The sequence below is a fragment of the Zootoca vivipara genome, chromosome Z1 (genome assembly GCF_965207765.1).
Source record: "Zootoca vivipara chromosome Z1, rZooViv2.hap1.1, whole genome shotgun sequence".
NCBI lineage: Eukaryota > Metazoa > Chordata > Lepidosauria > Squamata > Lacertidae > Zootoca > Zootoca vivipara.
The window spans coordinates 10,552,256-10,572,411 of NC_142583.1; the positions used below are offsets into that span (position 1 = coordinate 10,552,256).

The window sequence follows — 20,156 nt, forward strand, 5'->3', positions numbered from 1 at the left end:
TGTTAGGCTTGCAGATTGAGTTAACACTTCATATACTGTACTCTGTTAGCTGGACAGAATGAAACTGCAATCCTGTACTTACATACCTTGGAGTAAGATATACTCAACACAGTGGGCCATACCTCTGAGTAAGAAATGCTACAAATGACTGTTTGTTTGTTTGTTTTGCTTACAGGAAATTTGGTGAGCGACCTCAACCTAAACGGCTCACCAGGTAAGACATAATTATTTGTGTTTGCGAGAGCCTAGTTTATGCAATTAGTTCCTTAGTTCCTTCAGACTTTGGGCAGGCTATTGCATGGTTCACTGTTAATTAATAGGTTTTTAAAAACTATGTATGAAGATCTAGTTGTCATAAAAAAGGGTTGTAGCTTAGCTTTTCCCCAATATGCTAAATTTGTTTCTGCATGTATGTTTCCTCCCTGGAGAAATTACATTTGACCATGTAACTCTATTCCTACCTGTCATTTGAAGTGATACACTATAATAACAGTTTTACTATCTGTTATCCTTTCTTGTCCCACCTTGAAAATACAAATTTTATGGCAATATATTGTAAAAAGAGGGACGCAGGTGGCGCTGTAGGTTAAACCACAGAGCCTAGGGCTTGCCAATCAGAAGGTCGGCGGTTCGAAACCCTGTGACGGGGTAAGCTCCCGCCAACCCAGCTCCTGCCAACCTAGCAGTTCGAAAGCACGTCAAAGTGCAAGTAGATAAATAGGTACCGCTACAGCGGGAAGGTAAACGGCGTTTCTGTGTGCTGCTCTGGTTGATTTTAAATATCAAAACATAAAGCCAACATGGTGCCCCCCTTAAGTTTTTGGACTCCTAACTCCCATCAGCCCGGCTAGCATAGCCACTGGTCAGGGACAATGGCAGCTGCAACGCCTGGAGACTACCTTTGCCATACAGCTTGTTTTTTTATGAAGAGTAAAAAGGTAAAGGGACCCCTGACCATTAGGTCCAGTCGTGACCGACTCTGGGGTTGCGCGCTCATCTCGCATTATTGGCCGAGGGAGCCGGCGTATAGCTTCCAGGTCATGTGGCCAGCATGACAAGCCGCTTCTGGCAAACCAGAGCAGCACATGGAAACGCCGTTTACCTTCTCGCTGTAGCGGTTCCTATTTATCTACTTGCATTTTGACGTGCTTTCAAACTGCTGGGTTAGCAGGAGCTGGGACCAAGCAGCGGGAGCTCACCCCGTCACAGGGATTTGAACCGCCGACCTTCTAATCAGCAAGCCCTAGGCTCAGTGGTTTAACCACAGCGCCACCTGGGTCCCTATTTATGAAGAGTATTTCTGTTAATTTTATTGTGCCTTTTTAATTCTCAGGGAAGCAATGAGAAACTATTTAAAGGAGCGTGGCGATCAAACAGTCCTAATCCTTCACGCAAAGGTTGCACAGAAATCGTATGGAAATGAAAAGAGGTTAGTGTTGTGCTGTGTGCTCTGTTGTGCCATTTTGAAACATTATGGGAAATGTCATTCATAAAACAATCTTTTGCTGCCCTAGAAGAACTTCAGGCATCCACAGTATCTTTTCTCCAGATTTCGGTAGTGCCATTTCAAAAAGCTCTGTTATACAGTGTAAGCTTGGTTCCAGGTTGTTTAAAATTGTTATATGTGTACAGTGTAAGTTTGGGCCCTTGGTTCTTTGAAATCCTGAAATTTGCTTTGGGTGGAGCTCCACCTAGTGTACACATAAAGGCTGGCTTGGTGTTTAGACATTCTTCAACTGGCCAAATGAGGAATGTTAATGAAACCTATATTAGTTTTTTTTACAACAATGTTTTCAGTATACTGGAGTGAAAAATTGGGGTGGAGATAGAATCTTAACTTTTCTGCATTTTTTTCCAGTTTCCCCCTTGTTCCTATAGCTTTAAAAGTCAGCAATTAGGCTCAAAAATGGCTTGCACTGTGCTAACAAAACAGAATAAAAGCAGGTGTTTTTTGTGATTTTGGGGGTGATTTTTTAAAAAATTATTATTGGAGGTGTTACAACTCTATGCTGTGATCCCACCTCTCCCCACCCTCCATCCTTGCATCAATTAAACAGCTTGCATTATTCCCAATGGAAGCTGTTTTTTTAAAGCATAAATTTGCTGCACAGGGAGACAAGGAGAGGAGAGAAAGAGAGAGAAGGTGATAAAGTGAAAAGGGGAAGAGAGAGACTGGAATGGAATGAATGAATCATAGAATCATAAGAATTGGAAAGGACATCAAAGCTCATATTTTTCCTGCCAGTGCTAGAAAAGCACTACCACAGCATCCTGATAGGTGGTCATCCAGACTCTGCTTAAAATCCTCCAGTGAAAGAGAGTCCGCCACCTTCCAAGGTAATATGGTTTTGGTGGGAGTGGGGATGTTAGGGAGGAGTGATCCACTTTTGACATTGGTCTGCCCCCTATTGACCTGCTGCCCCTGACCGATTTCCCCCAAGAAAATGCAGTTCTGGGGATGGCAAAGATTCCTCACTCCTGTCTTACCTTTGTCTTTCTTCAATGGGAAATTTCAGAACATTTGATCTCTCTAATAGAAATCAGTCAGGCTTAGAAGTGTGCAATAAGCAGTAGTGCAGATACCTTTTATATTGTTATGGAGCCAAGGCTGTGTTGCTCTGTAATTCCACAGTTGCCTCCTATTGATTCTGAAAACAGAGTATCCAGGAATTTCAGTTTTCGTTTTTAAAATAGTGTGTTTCTTCATCCTAAAACTGTGGCGATTGCTCTTTGAAAAAGTATTATCATCATTATTTAAAGCGTTTAGATCTCTTAAGCCAAAAGTGTCCCCAGAGTGGCTTCTTTCCAGTCAGGCTTACAACAATAATATAAAAGACACACAAGGGAAAACGGACAGGGAGAAAGTGGTGATGGGGGGGGGGGAATCAAACTCAGAACATTGATTATTGAATAGTTATTCTTATAACGATCAGCTGGCATAGTATATGGGTTGAAAAATGTGAGATATGTGATAAATCCTTGCAAAGTAGAAATTGAGTTTTAGTGTCCTGCATAGTTAGTTCCTTATGGCTAAGCAGGAGCAAAATAAAACTATGCACAGTTAATAAATCTCTGCGAGCCATATCATTTATGTAGGCCACAGAACCCAGTTTCTCTCTCTCTCTCTCTTTTATTAAATTTTCTGTTTAACAATTTAAAATTCTCGTTTTACATCCTTAAGATATCAATGATTTCCCTTCTTCTCTTTCCATGGTTCATTTTACATAAAGGGATAACTTGGCAGCTATGGACACGGGTGGTGCTGTGGGTTAAACCACAGAGCCTAGGGCTTGCTGATCAGAAGGTCGGCGGTTCAAATCCCCGCGACGGGGTGAGCTCCTGCTGCTCGGTCCCAGTTCCTGCCAACCTAGCACTTCAAAAGCATGTCAAACTGCAAGTAGATAAATAGGTACTGCTACAGCAGGAAGGTAAACGGTGTTTCCGTGTGCTGCTCTGGTTCACCAGAAGCGGCTTTGTCATGCTGGCCACATGACCCGGAAGCTGTACGCCGGCTCCCTCGGCCAATAATGCGAGATGAGTGCCACAACCCCAGAGTCGGTCATGACTGGACCTAATGGTCAGGGGTCCCTTTACTATACCATTCAGTATTCCATTATTGCACCCATCAAAACTTATTTACACTGTTGAATTTATCTTAATGCTGCCAGTGTTTTCAGCTGAACACAATTATTATCCATATATTCAATAAACGTTTCCCGATCTTCTCTAAACATATGTTCTTCTTGTTCTCTTATTCTATATGTTAAGTCTGCAAGTTGTGCATATTCTGTTAACTTAAGTTGCCCTATTTCTTTGTTTGGGACCTCGTTCATTTTCCATTTTGGGGCTAACAAAACATGGACCGTAGTGACATACATAAATAACCTTTTTTAACACCTGGGAATTTCAGTCTGAATTATCCCCAGCAGAAAGGACTCTGTTGTTGTTGTTTTTTGGAAGGTACTTTTAATCATTTTTTCAATTCATTATGGATCATTTTCCAATACTCTTACACTTTTACAAGTACGCCACAGAACCCAGTTTCTCTTGCTTCAGATTTTGTTTAGAATTGTATTTATTTTGTACAGAATGCACACAGCATTAACCAAATGCATTGAGCTCGACCCAACACTCTGTTTTTCATCTTCAGGTTCTTTTGCCCCCCTCCCTGTGTCTATCTTATGGGTAGTGGGTGGAAGAAAAAAAAAGAACAGATGGAACGGGATGGCTGCTCTGAACAAGAGTCTCAACCATGCGCCTTTATTGGGATTGGTAATAGTGACCAAGAAATGCAGCAGTTAAATCTGGAAGGAAAGGTAGGATGAGTACAAATCTGTATTTTATATGCTAGCTCACTGATGTATTGAAGGCCTTCTGAGTCATTTTTCAATATGTGTTTTATGGCAAAAAACCAGCTTAAGAAGATAAAACAGAGAATGTAGAGCTCCTTGGGAGTAAGTCATTGATTGGGTCACTGTTTTCATTCTCAGGAAAATGAGTAGATACTGACTGTAAGAATTCATCCTATGTGTAAACTTGTAAGAATTGCCTGGAGTAGGGGGCACTAGCCTGTTTGAATCGGGGACACATTTCAGAATTTGAACGTCTATAGACCTGATCTGTTTAAAATTAAGATGCCACATATGAGCATTTCTAATGCTATTGGTGCAAACAAAAATGCCGCCAAGCATGCTGTACTTGGGTCCATAAAAACTGGATGACTCATAATTCAGTAGCCACACATGTGTGATGCTCGCTAAGGAAGTATACAGCTCCCTGAAGTGTTTGAAAAGCCTCGTATGCTTTTTGAAGCAGCATGCGTAGACCTTTTGAAGATAGTTCATAATAATGTTGGTATATTTTCAGCAACCTGGGATGTTGGGGAAATTGCTTACACCCCTAGATGTCAAGGGGAATTAATTGAAGTCTCTTGTAGTATCGTAGTCCTAGCTATGAAGGAGCATTTCACTGCCTCACCAACCAGAGAGAAGAAAAGGTTGAACAGAGTTCTGTGCCTATAGGTAGTTAGTTGCCTGTTTCTTAGGATTTGTTAATTCATTGCATTATAGGGAGATGCCTCAGTCCAGTATGAGTCTCGTCCATGCTTTCCTTTAATCATGGGTACCACAGCCCAGTTCTCTTACTGTTTCTGCCCTGTTACTGCCACCTATATGTACTATATGCTTCAAACAATCCCATAGAACATGATTGACCATTTCCTCCACTCCACAAACCTCGTGACATTTGGAGTCAGTCCTCCCAGTCTTGTACAAGCCACTCAGAAGAGCACAATGCCTGGTCAGAACTCTGAACAAATCAGTTGACAAATTGCCTTAGCATGTAATGATTTGAATTTGTCCTTCTGTTGCTACTTAAAACTTCTAATGATTTGATTCCTGTTCTTATCCACAGAACTATTGCACAGCTAAAACCTTGTACATATCTGACTCCGACAAGCGAAAGCACTTCATGTTATCAGTAAAAATGTTCTATGGCAATAGCGATGATATTGGTGTGTTCCTCAGTAAACGAATCAAAGTAATTTCCAAACCATCTAAAAAGAAACAGTCACTGAAGAATGCAGATTGTAAGTATTGGTTTTTGCAAGCTGCTTTGTACAGCACAATGCCACCTTTATTTGTATGTCATAATTGGTTCAAACGAGAAAACCCTTTAATCTTGCATTGGGTGTGTATGTAGGAACAGCAATGCTGCCGTAAGATAACTTGATCTAGCAATTTAGAAGGGCATGAACCTTTATAACAAATGCATCATAGAATAATCGAATTGTAGAATTGAAAAGGACCCTGAGGACCCCCTGCAATGCAGGAATATGCAGCTGTCCCATATGAGGATCAAACTTGAAACCTTGGCACTATCAGTACCGTACTCTAACCAACTGAGCTATAAATAAGGTTAAGAAAATGGTTTAGACCACAGTGACACTCGTGTCCCAACTGAGCTGTACACATCAATGACACCCTTTAACTTTTGAAAAGATGATTTCTTCAACTTGCCACTACAGTATTCTAGAACATGCAGTGCATTGTTTGCTCGGCAGGACCCAATTCAGACTATAGGGAGGGTCAAATGTGAGAATGTTGCCCCACATAATATACTCCCTGTGTATACAAAACTACATGGATAAGTTGGTAAGCTAGCTTTCCCCCCCCCAAAAAAAATACTCAAAGTACTTTATCTGTTTCCAAAAAATGGTTTACAGTCTTTGAAATTTTAGAATGGAATGAACTTTTTAAAAAGCAAATTAAGAGACTCAGCACTTTCAAAGGGTGATATCCAGTGCTGTGTGAGTGAATGACTGCTTACATAACAGGTTTTCTTTTTCTGTTATTCCCATACCCCCAGTATCCTTCCACACACCCAGCCTTTGAGCAGATCACCTTGCCCTCAAGCAGATTGGCGAGGGTGTGTGTGTGTGTGTGTGTGTGTGTGTGTGAGTGGGTGGGGAAATCCATTCAACCAATGGTGTCCATTCTACATGGTGTCCATTCTACTGGTGGATGCCTGGGTCCATCTGTTGGAATCCATCCTTCTCATGGGACAATGAGAATCCATCCTTCTCATGGGACAATGGAGTGCACTTCCCGGGAGTGAAGCCAAACTGCTGTAGCTGCAGAAGCCAGTTACTTGTAACTGCTGCCTCCTGTGTTGCTTTTGGTGCATTAGCAGCGCCAAAGTGACCTCTGGGGCACAAGCCTGGGCAATGCGTATGGAGATCCTGGGCTGCCCAGATGACAATACCCCCCTCTTTGGCACCAGCTTGCCTGCAGGAGTTGCCAGAAGGAGGCGTACAAAACGCCACCCAACTATCTTAGGGACTCCGTTCTGGATTTGTGTAGCGTTTACTCCTTAGCCTTTTCTTCTCCTGAAGATCCCCTGTAAGGCAGCATGTAATTTTACCTGTAGTGTTACATAATTACCGGGTGAAATAGTCCCTGTAGGAAACCCTCTTAAGAGGTGTAAGTGCCAAGTGGCACTTCATTTCAGCCAGGCAGATGGATAGGGTGTTGCTGTCTTATAGCTAATATTGCTGCCTTTCCTGCTACTCCTATAAAATGCAGATCTGGAGCTCGTAACGTTTGCAAATGATCAGATCTGTTATCCTACATCATAAATTGCAGCCCAAGTGGGTAGTGCAGGAGTGTCAGTCACTTCCCTTCTGCTTCCCACTAAATGTAGTAACTTCTAAGCTAGTGCTCAGATGTGTTAGAAGGGTGGCATGGTGCAGAATATTGGCCATGTTAACCTCTACTTTGGTTGGTTCCAGACACTCTGAGAAAACGGCTAGGCAAAGCTGCACACAAAGAAGCCACTTGATTTTACAATTTTAGTGTTTGGAGGAAGAGGGGAAACAGTGCCAAGATTTGGAATAAGGCCTACAGCGGATGGTTGAAAGGGATACCTGGCCTATTAATTTCAAACACAAATTAGAAGTAAATGCTTTGTTTTTGCCTCTTTGGAGAAAAACAGTTGGTTGCAATTGGCTTGTGAATTTGTTACTATGGCCACATTTAAGGAATTTTAAGTGTGTGTGTGTGTGTGTGTGTGTGTGTGTGTGTGTATAGATGTATAGATGTATAGATATATAGATATATAGATATATATATAGCATACATTCCAAATTTCTGAAGTAGGTTGCCATCAGGAATGCACTTTCTTACATTCTCTGGATTTTAGTTTTGCATCCAAAAACATTAAGTACTTTTGGAAGGAATATGTAGCAATAGATTATTAGAGTTGCTGCCTAGATTAATTTTGCATACATGGGCTTTTCAATCAAATCTTTAGAGCTTAACAGTCTGTTCTAAAGACTGACTTATTTAAATATCTGGCTTGTTGGTTTGTTTTTGCAGTGTGCATTGCATCGGGGACAAAAGTGGCACTATTCAATAGACTTCGGTCGCAAACAGTTAGCACGAGATACTTGCACGTGGAGGGAGGAAACTTCCATGCCAGCTCACAACAGTGGGGAGCATTTTACATTCACCTCTGTAAGTAAAGCTTGCGATTGGAAACCCATACTTGTCTGTGCTGTGTGATTGCTTTTGGAATCTATTGATCTCCTTGCATTCTAAAACCTTTTCTTTTCTTCTGCAGTGGATGATGATGAATCGGAAGGTGAAGAATTCACAGTTCGAGATGGCTACATTCATTATGGGCAGACAGTTAAACTTGTTTGTTCTGTCACTGGCATGGCACTCCCAAGACTGGTATATATATATTTAAATTTTAGATCTAGTATTATATTTATATCCCACCTTACTTCCAAAGAGAGGTACATGATTTTCCCTCTCTCCATTTCGTCCTCTCAACAAAGCTCCAAGAGGTAGTTTAGGCTAAGACAGTGGCTGGTCACCCAGGGAGCTTCATCCTGGTCTCGGATCCTGGGCCAACACACTAACCACTATGCCACACTGGATCTCTACTCCTTTGATAACTTTAAAACATATGTGTATACTTGTTACAGAATAGAGAACTGAGAATACAGTTTTTAACTGGTAATCAATCTTCAAAAGCTACCAGGCTGGTTATACATAGCTGTTGAAGGTTGTAAACTATTCTAGGTTTTTATATACATTTGGTTGTGTGCAGGGTATACCAGTGTAGAACAGTATAAGGCACTGTTTCAAAGTCCAAATCCATATTGTCGATTTACTACAATATGCTTAGTGCTTAAATTAAAGTGCCTCCTGTAGTTTGCTAGGTTTGATGAACTATAGAAGCTTCATATGAACACAGATGATGTGTTTAACTGGCTCCTGATACTTGATGAATCCCTCAAGCACTCTTTTGATACCAAATATATTCATATACAAGTTCACTGCCAAGAAACAAGTTGCATTTGAATTCCCAGTGTGTCTTATGTGTACTTTTTTATCTACAGATAATTCGAAAAGTGGACAAACAGACGGCATTGCTAGATGCAGACGATCCAGTGTCACAGCTCCATAAGTGTGCGTTCTACCTTAAAGATACCGAACGAATGTACTTGTGCCTTTCCCAGGAGCGAATTATCCAATTTCAAGTGAGTTATTTGACAAACGGGTAATATTACACGTCAACATAATCTCACACTGCAGCAGTGCCAATCCAAGGGAACAGAGTACACAAAGTTCCATCTGCTGGTCTGGAGCTGTTGAAAGGAGTGGGGTGGCAGGGCTCAGCAATTCCTGGATCAGGTTTGCTGCTAGCGGGAAAGATTGTATGTAGCACTGCCCACCTTTGTTGCAGATCAGACCTTTCCTTTGAGGTTTAGCTGAAGTTTCAGAAGCTTGCCTCATCTTGCGAAGTATTTTAGAACTAGCTGTAGAGCTGCAGATTGATGCATAGCATGGCAGATGTTAGGAGCTTAGTGTGTGATGGAGAGCTGCCTTGAAATGGATGTAGCTAACTGCTAGGCCCTTGGAAGGGGGCGGGGAGAGGCAAAGGGCTGGGCAAAACTTTGCAGAAAGAAGCAAGGACTGAAGAGAAGATGGATTTCTTTGGTGGGATAACTGTGACTCTCCAAATATTGCTCTACGACAACAGCTACCACCCCTGACCACTGGGCCATACTGGTTGCAGTGGATGGAGTCCAATAATATCTAGATGGCCAGAGACTTGCTATCTGCAGCATCTGTATATCTGGCCTAATAGGGTCCAGCTCCAAGGGGTTTCTGGCAGTTCCCTCCCTGCGAGAAGTGAGGTTACAGGGAACCAGGCAGAGGGTCTTCTCGGTAGTGGCGCCCGCCCTGTGGAATACCCTCCCATCCAGGAAATAAACAAATATCTTCAGGACTTTTAGAAGACATCTGAAGGCAACTCTGTTTAGGGAAAAATTTTATGTTTGATGTTCTATTGTTTTTTTAATATTCTGTTGGGAGATGTCAGATGGGCAGGGTATAAAAAATAAATTATTATTATTGTAAATATGACATTCATTATACTGAACGTAGGCTTCAGTACAGTGCAATGCTAAGCAGCCTAATTTAAACAATTGGGAACTACAGCAGAGGGGGATTCCCTGAGGATCCTAGCTTGCAAATTCTGCAAGTGAGCACAACTAGTATGTGAATGATGCTTTGCAATAGGGGGTGGGGGAAAGCCCCTCTCCCCAGACAAAGGTGGGTTGATGTTTTACAGTTGATTCATTCTCAGTTTTTGTTGTTGTTTTAACATGAAGCATTCTTGGCCACCTAATTACTTCTCTGTTTTTTTAAAAGGCCACTCCATGTCCAAAAGAACCAAATAAAGAGATGATTAATGATGGAGCTTCATGGACAATCATTAGCACAGATAAAGCAGAGTACACCTTTTATGAGGGAATGGGACCTGTCCACGCTCCAGTGACACCTGTGCCTGTTGTAGAAAGTCTCCAGGTGAGTGGACATCCCTGCGCTCATCTTGGGATTTAGTTCACATAGGTGCCACCTGACATTAGCATGCTTAGTTAAAGAGTTGGCCTTCTGCGACTGGTATAACACGAGTAGCTTGGAAAGTATAGCAAGAATAGTTGTGCCAGAGACTGCAGAAAAGAAAGGTGGTTAGCACAATTTGGCTGCCACCACTGGATATTGCCCAACTATTTTGCTTCTTTATTGCATTACTCTAACGAGTGTAATTGGTACTTCAGCTAACCTCCTCCTTAGTCTCAAAAACGTTGCCTTTTATTACACATAGCTGCATTTTGTGCATTTCTCGAGTGATTCGTGCACTTCTCACAAGTATCTGATAAGTTTACATCTTATTTTCCCACCCCACCCCCTAGTTGAATGGAGGAGGGGATGTAGCAATGTTGGAACTTACTGGACAGAACTTCACTCCAAATTTACGCGTCTGGTTTGGAGATGTGGAAGCAGAAACAATGTACAGGTGCGGTATAACACTTACAATATTTCTTTTCACACATCAAGTTCAGAATGTTGGGGTTTTTGTGGACTCTAAAGATAGGCCTGTGATCCATTTAGGTAAGTGTGAGAGTTAATTAACCACTTAGCCTTGAATAATATATCAATTTTAAATTAACTTGCATATTACCAAAACTTCAATATAGATGCCTGCTTTTGAAGTAAATTACAATTTAGAAGGCCATCTTTGCAACATTCCTTTCCATTTCCCATTACAATAGCAAACAGGGAACCAAAAATGCTTTTATCTTTCATCATGCCACTTAAAATTTTGCCCAAATCATTGTTTATCTATTTGAAATACTTTTATACCACCTTTCTGGACAAGGTCCTTTCAAGGCCTTTAAAAAAGACAAGTTAGCTTCATATTCATAGCAAGAATGGTGTTGTTCCTGATGATTTACAGATGATTTACATTGGTCCTCAGTGATCATCCTTTTCCATGTATACTGGTAATCTGTGCTGCCATGCCAACTCACCAAAGTTTTCCCCAAACTTAATTAATTAATTAAGTCAGTTTGGGGGAAGGTATATCAGCTCCTGCCAACCTAGCAGTTCGAAAGCACATCAAAGTGTGTTTCCGTGTGCCCCCAGAGTCGGTCACGACTGGACCTAATGGTCAGGAGTCCCTTTACCTTTACCTTTATATCAGTTAAACCATGCATCCCCAAACTTCAGCCCTCCAGATGTTTTGGGACTACAATTCCCATCTTCCCCGACCACTGGTCCTGTTAGCTAGGGATCATGGGAGTTGTAGGCCAAAATATCTGGAGGGCCGCAGTTTGGGGATGCCTGAGTTAAACAAACTGATACTTTCTGGACTCATAGGGCTTTGTTAGTGGTGAATAACTTTTCTTTGGAGAAACAACTGCTGGAATTTTTATTTTAAGGTTTTTTTTTGGGGGGGGGTTAACTCCAGTCCCCTGGTCCACAGTACAAGCAAAGCCAGAACAAATTAAGAAATTTTTTCCCGCTGCAATTTCTCTTACAGAGAGTGAAATAAAAAAAAGGTTGGTTTTGCTATGTATAATGTATGGCGATTGCAGAATCAATTTTTTCCTGCTGGAGAATTTTGATTGCCTGGGTTCAGATTTTTATTTACTTTGTATGGAGTATCCACAACTTTGCATAGTTCTTTCTTGGCAATAAAAGTTGTTTGTCAGCTAATGCACACACTCTCTCTCTTAATATTTATTTATAAATTTTAAAAGTGGCTGGGGAAACCCATCCAGATGGGTGGGGTATAAATAATAAAATAACAATTATTATAAATTTAATACAAAATACACACTTCCCTATTAATATTCAGTTACCATTTGACTTACCCTCCACGGTTTCCCCATAATTTCTGATTCTGTTGCATATTTTGATTATTCTAGGCTGTCAGGGAACTCCCAGAGGGTTCGCGAGAGGAGAGGGAGGTCAGATTGGGTTACAGGGATCCCCAGCCCCTCCTCTCCAGCCCCATCTCTTCCAGCCGGGATAGTAGCAAGTCGTCCAATGGGGAGGAAGGAGGGATGGTCACAAGAGTGGAGAGAGGGCTCAGAGGTGGTAGCAGAGAGCCCTTGCACTGCCCACAACAGGAGGTTTCAGAAGGGGAGACGTTGCTTCTGGCACCCTATCCACACAGGGGGGGTCAAGCGCAAAGAGGGTAGGCAGCGCTTGGGGGTCTCCAAGTTCTTATGCTGGGGGAGGAGCAGGAAGGGGGCACTCCCGGATTCTGGAAGTGACTGAAATGGACGTGTTTTGGTTAGCTCTGCACTGTACATAGTATGCACAATAAACCTGTAAAAAGCCAGGTCAGAATCCAGCGTCATTACTCGTGAGTAACCACCTCACACTCATCACATATGCCCTATCCTTTCTGCTTATTCTCAGGTGCATAGTTCCTGCTTGTTTTTCATTCAAATCCCACTTGCATTTTCACATGTTTACAATCACTCTTTGAATATTCTACAAAAGGTTTCCAATCCTCCTTAAAGGCTGCCTCTCCTTGATTCCTAATTTCCATAGTTGAATTTGCCTGTTCGGCATATTCCGACAGCTAATGCCGTCCCTTGCCTCTTCCCTAGGTGTGCAGAGAGCATGCTGTGTGTCGTCCCTGACATTTCTGCATTCCGGGAAGGCTGGAGGTGGGTCCGCCAGCCAGTCCAAGTTCCAGTCACATTGGTCCGCAATGATGGCATAATCTACTCTACCAGCCTTACATTTACCTACACGCCAGAGCCAGGACCCCGACCCCACTGTAGTGCCGCTGGAGCGATCCTCAGAGCCAACTCAAGTCTCCTGGCATCCAACGAAACAAACACAAACAGCGAGGGAAGCTACACAAACGTCAGCACAAATCCAACCAATGTCACATCATCGACGGCAACAGTAGTTTCCTAACCACTGCTCTTTTATGTGGAACTTCTAAAAAAAAAACTAAGTGCTTCGAACAATGAAACTGAACAACTTTTGTGGTTTCACGGTGGGGTGGAAAAACCTCTTCACTGCTTTTTGAACTTCTTTCACCTACAAGTGCTGATCTCAGTAGAAGCCACAACTAAAAAAAATCGCGGGGAGGAAAGTCCCATTTCTATTCATACTCAAAATCTATTTTTAGTTGTCTCTTTTAAAAATGGGCTCGAAACTAAAAAAAATAAAAGTGGCTGGGATACAAGTTGAACTAGAAAACATGGACATAACATAGTTTTTATGGACCAAGGAATCGCTTTAGTATAAAAGGTACATTTTCACCATACCTTTTTGTATCACAACATATAGTATGCTTTTGTTACCAAATAGTTTATATATTATTATTTTTTCCTCTGAGCGTTTGCTCTGAAGTATACTCAGGTTCCAAGCCTGACCATTCTTGTATAATCACCATACTCTTCCAGTTTTTTAAAAAAAAGTATATATATTTTTGGTCTGTGGCTGGAACTTGCATTTTTTTAAACTGAAGTCTTGTGACTTTTTATGAACTGATTTTTTTTTTCACCAAGTAGAACCTTGTAAAGGCCAGCATATTTTTTTTAAGATGATATGAAGTTTGTGCAAAAGCTTTAAAAATGCCTCTGCCTTGCCTGCAATACATGCAATGTATGTTAACTTTAGAGCTCCTCTTTCAGCCATTGTGGACAGCTCTTTCTATATGTGTTCCTTTGTTATGTATTTATAGTGTTGATTCATGAGGTTTTTTACATTACAAATGTGGCCTCCTGCAGTTTTTCTTAACTGCTCATGCTACTGGCATCTGTTGGTGTTTCAGAGGGTTCTTCCCTTCCTTTCATGGTCAATACATGCATTCAGGTTGGCTTTTTTATTTTTTGCTAATCTTGTACATAATTTGCTATTAAGTGTAAGTTAAATGTGTGCGTGATTATTATTTTTAAGTGAACTGTTCCCAATAACTTCATTTGGCAGCATGTTTTTTCTGTCTCGTTGGCATATGGCAACATTCCCCCCCCCCCTTGAAGCATTAGCCACAAACAGGATTGTTCGGTGCATCTCTTCTTTGTGAGTTGGGAGCCATCACAAACCAAGATGGCTATATCCTCAGATGTTAGGCCAACCTAATGAGCTTATTCTTTTGTATGATATTACTTTCTTTGGGTGTGAAGTCATTGTACAGTTAAATGATAGTACTTAGAAATGGCTAATTGCAAAAGCACTGATTTGGATTACACTTCTCCCTCCTTTTCTCCGTTGCCAATAATCTACTGCAAGGTTCATATCTTTCCCCAATTGCATGTTAATTGAGGGCCAATTTACACTACTGCTTCCTTCTCTCCAAAGTCCTTTTCCAAAGCTTCTTGTGGAATGCTCCCTAGGGATCTTAAATGCCTGTTCATGTGTTGAAAGCAACAGGAGCTGGAGTTACACAGGGTTCCTTGTCTTTGCTGAGATAGGCTAACCTGGCTACCACTCTGGAAAGTGTGCCTGTGCAGTATCATCAGAGCCTGTCCTAACCTTTAGGAGCAGCTTTTGAGAGGACCAAAAGTTGCTCAGGGAAGGAGGGCACGAAAAGCCCCAGGCTTATATGGCCACAGGGTTTTCCCCTGCCATCATATGCCTGGGAATCCTTGTGATTGAGGTTTATTGGATGAGGGTTTGTTGGACTGAGGTGGCGAAGAAGACCCAATACATAGTAGACCCAGTCACAAGGGTCCATGGCTAGGGTTTCCAAGCCCCACTAGTGGGAGAGGAGAAGTGGTTGATCTTGAGTTGCACTAGTTGGATATTGGTGGTACTTAAATTTGGAAGTTGTCGTTTCTTATCTCTCTACCCCACCCATACTTTTGACAGTTGAGTTGAAGTGATATCTCTCTTGATTTGTTGCACGCACAGAAGAAGTACCTTTACACTTCCCAGGACGTAGTCCCGGCGTGCATTTCTCATCCTCCCTCTTACCCAGTGGAGAAATACTGTGTTCTTCCATAAACACAAGGGAAGCGCTTGGCTGCACAAGTAAGCAACATTACCGACTTCCACATACTCAAGTTTAATCAGCACTGTTACTTATTTTGAGTAGATTTTTTTTCGCATCAAGGCTGTAGCTTCTAAACCCATCCAGTTAAATCAGTGCTGCTGTCTTGAAATGCGCTGTGTTGTATTTTCATACTGTGTAACTTGCCGCCAACAATATTGTCGCGAGCTGCTGGTTCTTAATACTTAGCCAGTCACTGCCTCTCCTCATCTCTCTCTCTCTCTCTTTTTAGTGACCAAGGGCAGGATTCACTGTGGCCTTATCTCTGGCTTTTTACTGGCATTTACTTGCAAGCCTGTATACGTTGTCTGTTCTTAATTTTCTCCTGGTTGTAACGTAGTGTGCAAAATGCTTCACGGTGTGTACTGAAGAGGTATTGACTATTATGCAGGGCTTTTCGTTGAATGTGTTCGGGATCAACAAGTGCTCGTGTCTGAGGTTTTCAGAAAAATCAAAACTAATAATTGCATGCACAGTTGATAACTGTTACAAGCTTATCAGCTTTCACAGTACCCCGGGTATCGTCATTTTTGCATATAGCTGCATCTCATCCTTTTTAATCTCTTTGCCCTGTGTTGCCCAAATGGCATATATCCAATATTTGTATCTCTTAAGGTGTTGAACAGAAGGAATTATATCTACTTTTTGCCTTTCTCTACACTACAGGATAGTGAGAGAGTGTTTTGGGGGGGAGATAAATTCCCTTTTAAGCAGTACCTTGTAACCTTAGGACACTTGGCTTTTGTAACCTTTTTGTCTGGACTAGCTGTCCTGTTATCTTCAGGTAGGAAAATCGGTATATTGGAAATAGTCTTCCAGACTAAAATTAGAAAGAAGCTTTCATTGCTCTGAGTAAGTTTTATTTTCTAAATCTCTTTAGCTGATGGATGGATCCTTATTTTTTTCATAAATGGGTTTGGCTGTTCAACTTCCGTAGTGAGCTAAATTTGCCTGCTGATTTTGCTGCCCTCTGCTAATGTGCAGTATTTCCCGGGGGGGGGGGGGATGAAACTGCGGTCTACAAAATGCTTTCGGAATAAGGTCACTGGCCCAAACAGGGCTATCTCAGAATAACCAGTCACAATGATCATAGCCGGCATAAGAGTGTTATGCTATAGCCTTTGCACCCTGTCTAGGGTCATGTTATACAATCACTAGAATAGAGGTTTTACTGAGACTGCACTACTATAGGTGGAAGGGACTGTTTTGACTTTTAAATACCTTCAGTCCCTATAAAATCAGCCTTTCCCCATGCTCATACTAGATTTCTACATTCAAGGAGTTCTCCACCCTCTGTGGCAGCATTCGGACATGCAGTCCCCTCCCTCTTGTAGTGGAACATCGCAGAAACAACTTTTATGACTTGGTTTTCTAACCTGGTCCTTATTCTTGCATCATTGGGGAGGATAAGTAACATTTTTGAGTTGATTCAGACCACTTTATAAATTGCTTTCCTAACAATGTGAGAGAGCAAGCAGCATGCTCTCTTTTGTATGGAAAAAGCAGCTCGATGCTGAGTGCTGCTGTTACACGTTAGGTCACCGTTAAACCTCCCAGAACGTATTTTCAACAGGTCAGTCTCGAGGGGTTGTACAAGTCGTCTGCAAATCTCTCAGTACAGATCTCTTAAGTAGAGTGTGTTTGATGCACCTCTGGCACTAGTGCAACCCATTTCAGACCAAATAGCTTCATAGCGGCTTCCATTCTGAAACAAGACACTTAACTTATTAATCATGCCATTTGTTTTTTCTTTAGAAAACTGGTTTATGTGAGTGTAGAACGTCTGTACTTTTCCTGTGCCGGGTGTTTTAACTTTGTTTTTCCAACACTGTACAGTAAATGTGGGATTGGGTGGCAGCTTGGTGTTATAAGCAAATTTGGGTTTCCCTAAATGCTTTTGGGACTGAAGTATTTCTCTCTCCGTGGAAACTGCAATACTGAGCAGCTACTCCAACATGGTGAATGTGTGTGGGTCTCCCCCCCCCCCAATATTCTGTTCTGTTTTGTGGAGCTTTATATGATACTCTTCTTACGTTGTATTGTGCTTTTGGAATTAGAGCATCACCACAAACAGGACATTCAGCATCCTGGAAGGAGAGAGATTTGGTCCCAGCTCATGTCTACTTGGAAGTCTGTTTATACATGTGTGCATTTGGAAGTGAGTTGGCAGTTTCTTCTTGCTGTGCATGAAATTGCCACTTTGTGCACCCTTCCTCAGTCAAAGCCCCTTGGATAACCCCCTCCCTGTGTTGAAAAAAATGAAAAAGTGTGGGGGGGAGCTCTGCAGGCTCTCCCAGCTTCCTACTGACATGCACTGCAGCCAAACACTCCATGTGTCAAACTCCTCCATCCATTGGCTGAAGGCATCGGTGCATTCCCCACAATGCCCTTCGTGTTCTTTCAACTTATGTGTGGAATGTCAGAACTTCTCTGGTGCTTGTTTGTGGCTCTCTGCTAAGAAGCCATTTGTTCTGGCAGCAATCTCTTGATGTTAGCTGCTGTTAAGAGTTTTTGTATGGCTGAGGACCAGATACATCAGTCGACAGGAAGAGCACAGTTTTCCCTATATGGGGAATGCAGTGTTAAAGTAAGCAGTTTGGGCTGCAAGCACGCATCGGTAGCAAAGCCCCTGTTGATAATACTTCTGAGTAAAGTTGCATATGATTGAGGGAATGGGGAATTCATGAGACGAAACATTGGTTGCAGCCCCCTTGTGGTGATGTGTATCTGTTATGTGTGTACGTGCCCATTCAGTCCTCAAAAGGGTTTTGTTTTGCAAACTGTGCACCTGTAAAACTCGGTAGCAATAAGATACAGTAGAAGGCTGATCAAGTCTTTGCTATACCTTTTGTAGGAAAACGAATCTGCTCAGATTTTATAATTCACCAGTTAAACTGAAAGCCTGCAAATAATCAGCAGTTTCCAGGAATAAATAAAAGTGAAATGTAAGCCACAACATGTTGTCATGTTGTCACATGTACAGAGTGTGTAATTAGCTGGTTCAATATTCGATTTTAAAACGTTTCAACTGTGTCAAGATTAAATTTAATGTTCTGTTACTCTTCCTGTGACTAATTAATCAAAAAAATTGTATGACACTGAGATGGTGGCAAACTTGTTAAGATTTGAGTGCCCTTCTGCACACAAGGGATCGGTTGACGGTGAAGTCACCTGTGTAACCCAGAAGAGCGGAACGTACCCAATGCAAGAAGTCAACTCTGTGAGGAACTGCACTCTGGACTCCACGCAAACTGGATATGGAATCTCTCTTCATACAGCTTGTAAAAATTGCAGAAGTTAGACAAGACTGTTTTTTTATTCAAATACTGTAAATATGAACTAGTTCACTTTTTGATATTATTTATTAAATAAGGAAAAAACAAACTGTTTAATTTCATTTAAATTAATAGCTATTTAAGTTGGCTTTAGAGAGTTGAAACATTGAAAACTTGGGTTTAATTCTGGTTTGGGTTTAGATGGTAACTTTTTTAAAACAAACAAACAAACCTGCATTTGAAATTCTGGTTCGGATATAACGCAGAAAGGGAAATTAATCAACTCCTTGGAATGTAGTTTATAAAATGAATACAGTGGTACCTCGAGTTACAAACGCTTCAGGGTACAAACTCCGCTAACCTGGAAGAGTTACCTCGAGTTGAGAACTTTGCCCCAGGATGAGAACGGAAATTATGTGCCGGTGGCACAGTGGCAGCAAGAGGCCCCATTAGCGAAAGCATGCCTCTGGTTAAGAACAGTTCCAGGTTAAGAACGGACCTCCAGAACAAATTAAGTTCGTAACCTAGAGGTACCACTGTACAATGATTAACCTGAAGGAACTATTTTTTTTCTGAACATGTGGCTGGGATACAAACAGCTGTGTCTCTGCATACAGTGGGGCATTTTAAAACCCCAGAAACATGTTCTCAAAAGGTTGGCTTTTTATTTTTTTATTTTTTTGAGGGGGGGGGTCCATATTTGTAAATAATGCAGCATGAAGATCTGTTATTAGAAAAGGAACTGTGGGACCTCTGGTGTTTTATACAGAATTACTTGGGTACATAATACAGAAATCTGTCGGTCCTGATTCCACTTTGCTCCCTATCAGTCAGACTTGATTGCTTGAAGATGGAATTGAGCCATCAGCACCCCGACACACACACGTTTTTTTCTAGGCGAGTGTTTGTTTGTTGGCTGTTTCAAATTAGAATTTTACAAGCACACATACAACATGAAAACAAGCTTCCATAGAATCTCCTGGCCTTACCTCCTCCCCTTTGTGGGTCCTATTGTTAGTCATTTCCTCCTGCATCTTTTATACTAATCCAATCTTTTACATCTCCATTATATCAAAAATTCTACAAGTGTTATTCTAATCCTAATAACAATTTGAACTGTTTACAATGGTTTTCAAGGTAAATTATATATATAAAAAACCCATTCCTTATTAAAATTTAATAAGAATTGAAATTCTTCCCGACATTTTTGCTATTTTGGCATAATCCATCAATTTAATCTGCCATTCTTCTCCGGTTGCGACATTGTCTTCTTTACATCTCTGGGCCAATAACACCCGCGTAGCTGTTGTCACATTCATAAATAGTCTTTTCTGCTCCATTGTGATTTCGGCGCCTAAAATTCCTAAAAGAAAGGCTACGGTGTTTTTTTTTAAAGAATAAGTTATTTTAAGCATTTTTAAATGTTTAAATAGAGTTTATGATTCAAATTCCATCTGCAAATGACAACTATGAGGAACATTGGCCATTGCTAATGTTTTGGTC

General features: G+C 41.4%; 1 protein-coding gene across 3 annotated transcripts in view; it reads left to right on the forward strand.

The window, feature by feature from the left end:
* RBPJ (recombination signal binding protein for immunoglobulin kappa J region) overlaps positions 1 to 18,762 on the forward strand; it is a 37,333-nt gene extending 18,571 nt beyond the window's left edge. For all 3 annotated transcript variants that reach the window (XM_035112128.3, XM_088658567.1, XM_088658569.1), the window contains 10 exons: positions 176 to 214; positions 1,334 to 1,429; positions 4,151 to 4,316; positions 5,413 to 5,587; positions 7,875 to 8,012; positions 8,119 to 8,231; positions 8,906 to 9,046; positions 10,224 to 10,379; positions 10,769 to 10,872; positions 12,980 to 18,762. In XM_035112128.3, coding sequence (XP_034968019.1) covers positions 176 to 214; positions 1,334 to 1,429; positions 4,151 to 4,316; positions 5,413 to 5,587; positions 7,875 to 8,012; positions 8,119 to 8,231; positions 8,906 to 9,046; positions 10,224 to 10,379; positions 10,769 to 10,872; positions 12,980 to 13,295 — 1,444 coding nt within the window. In that variant the 3' untranslated portion in view covers positions 13,296 to 18,762. The remainder of the gene's footprint in view (positions 1 to 175; positions 215 to 1,333; positions 1,430 to 4,150; positions 4,317 to 5,412; positions 5,588 to 7,874; positions 8,013 to 8,118; positions 8,232 to 8,905; positions 9,047 to 10,223; positions 10,380 to 10,768; positions 10,873 to 12,979) is intronic.
* The last annotated feature ends 1,394 nt before the right edge of the window (positions 18,763 to 20,156 follow it).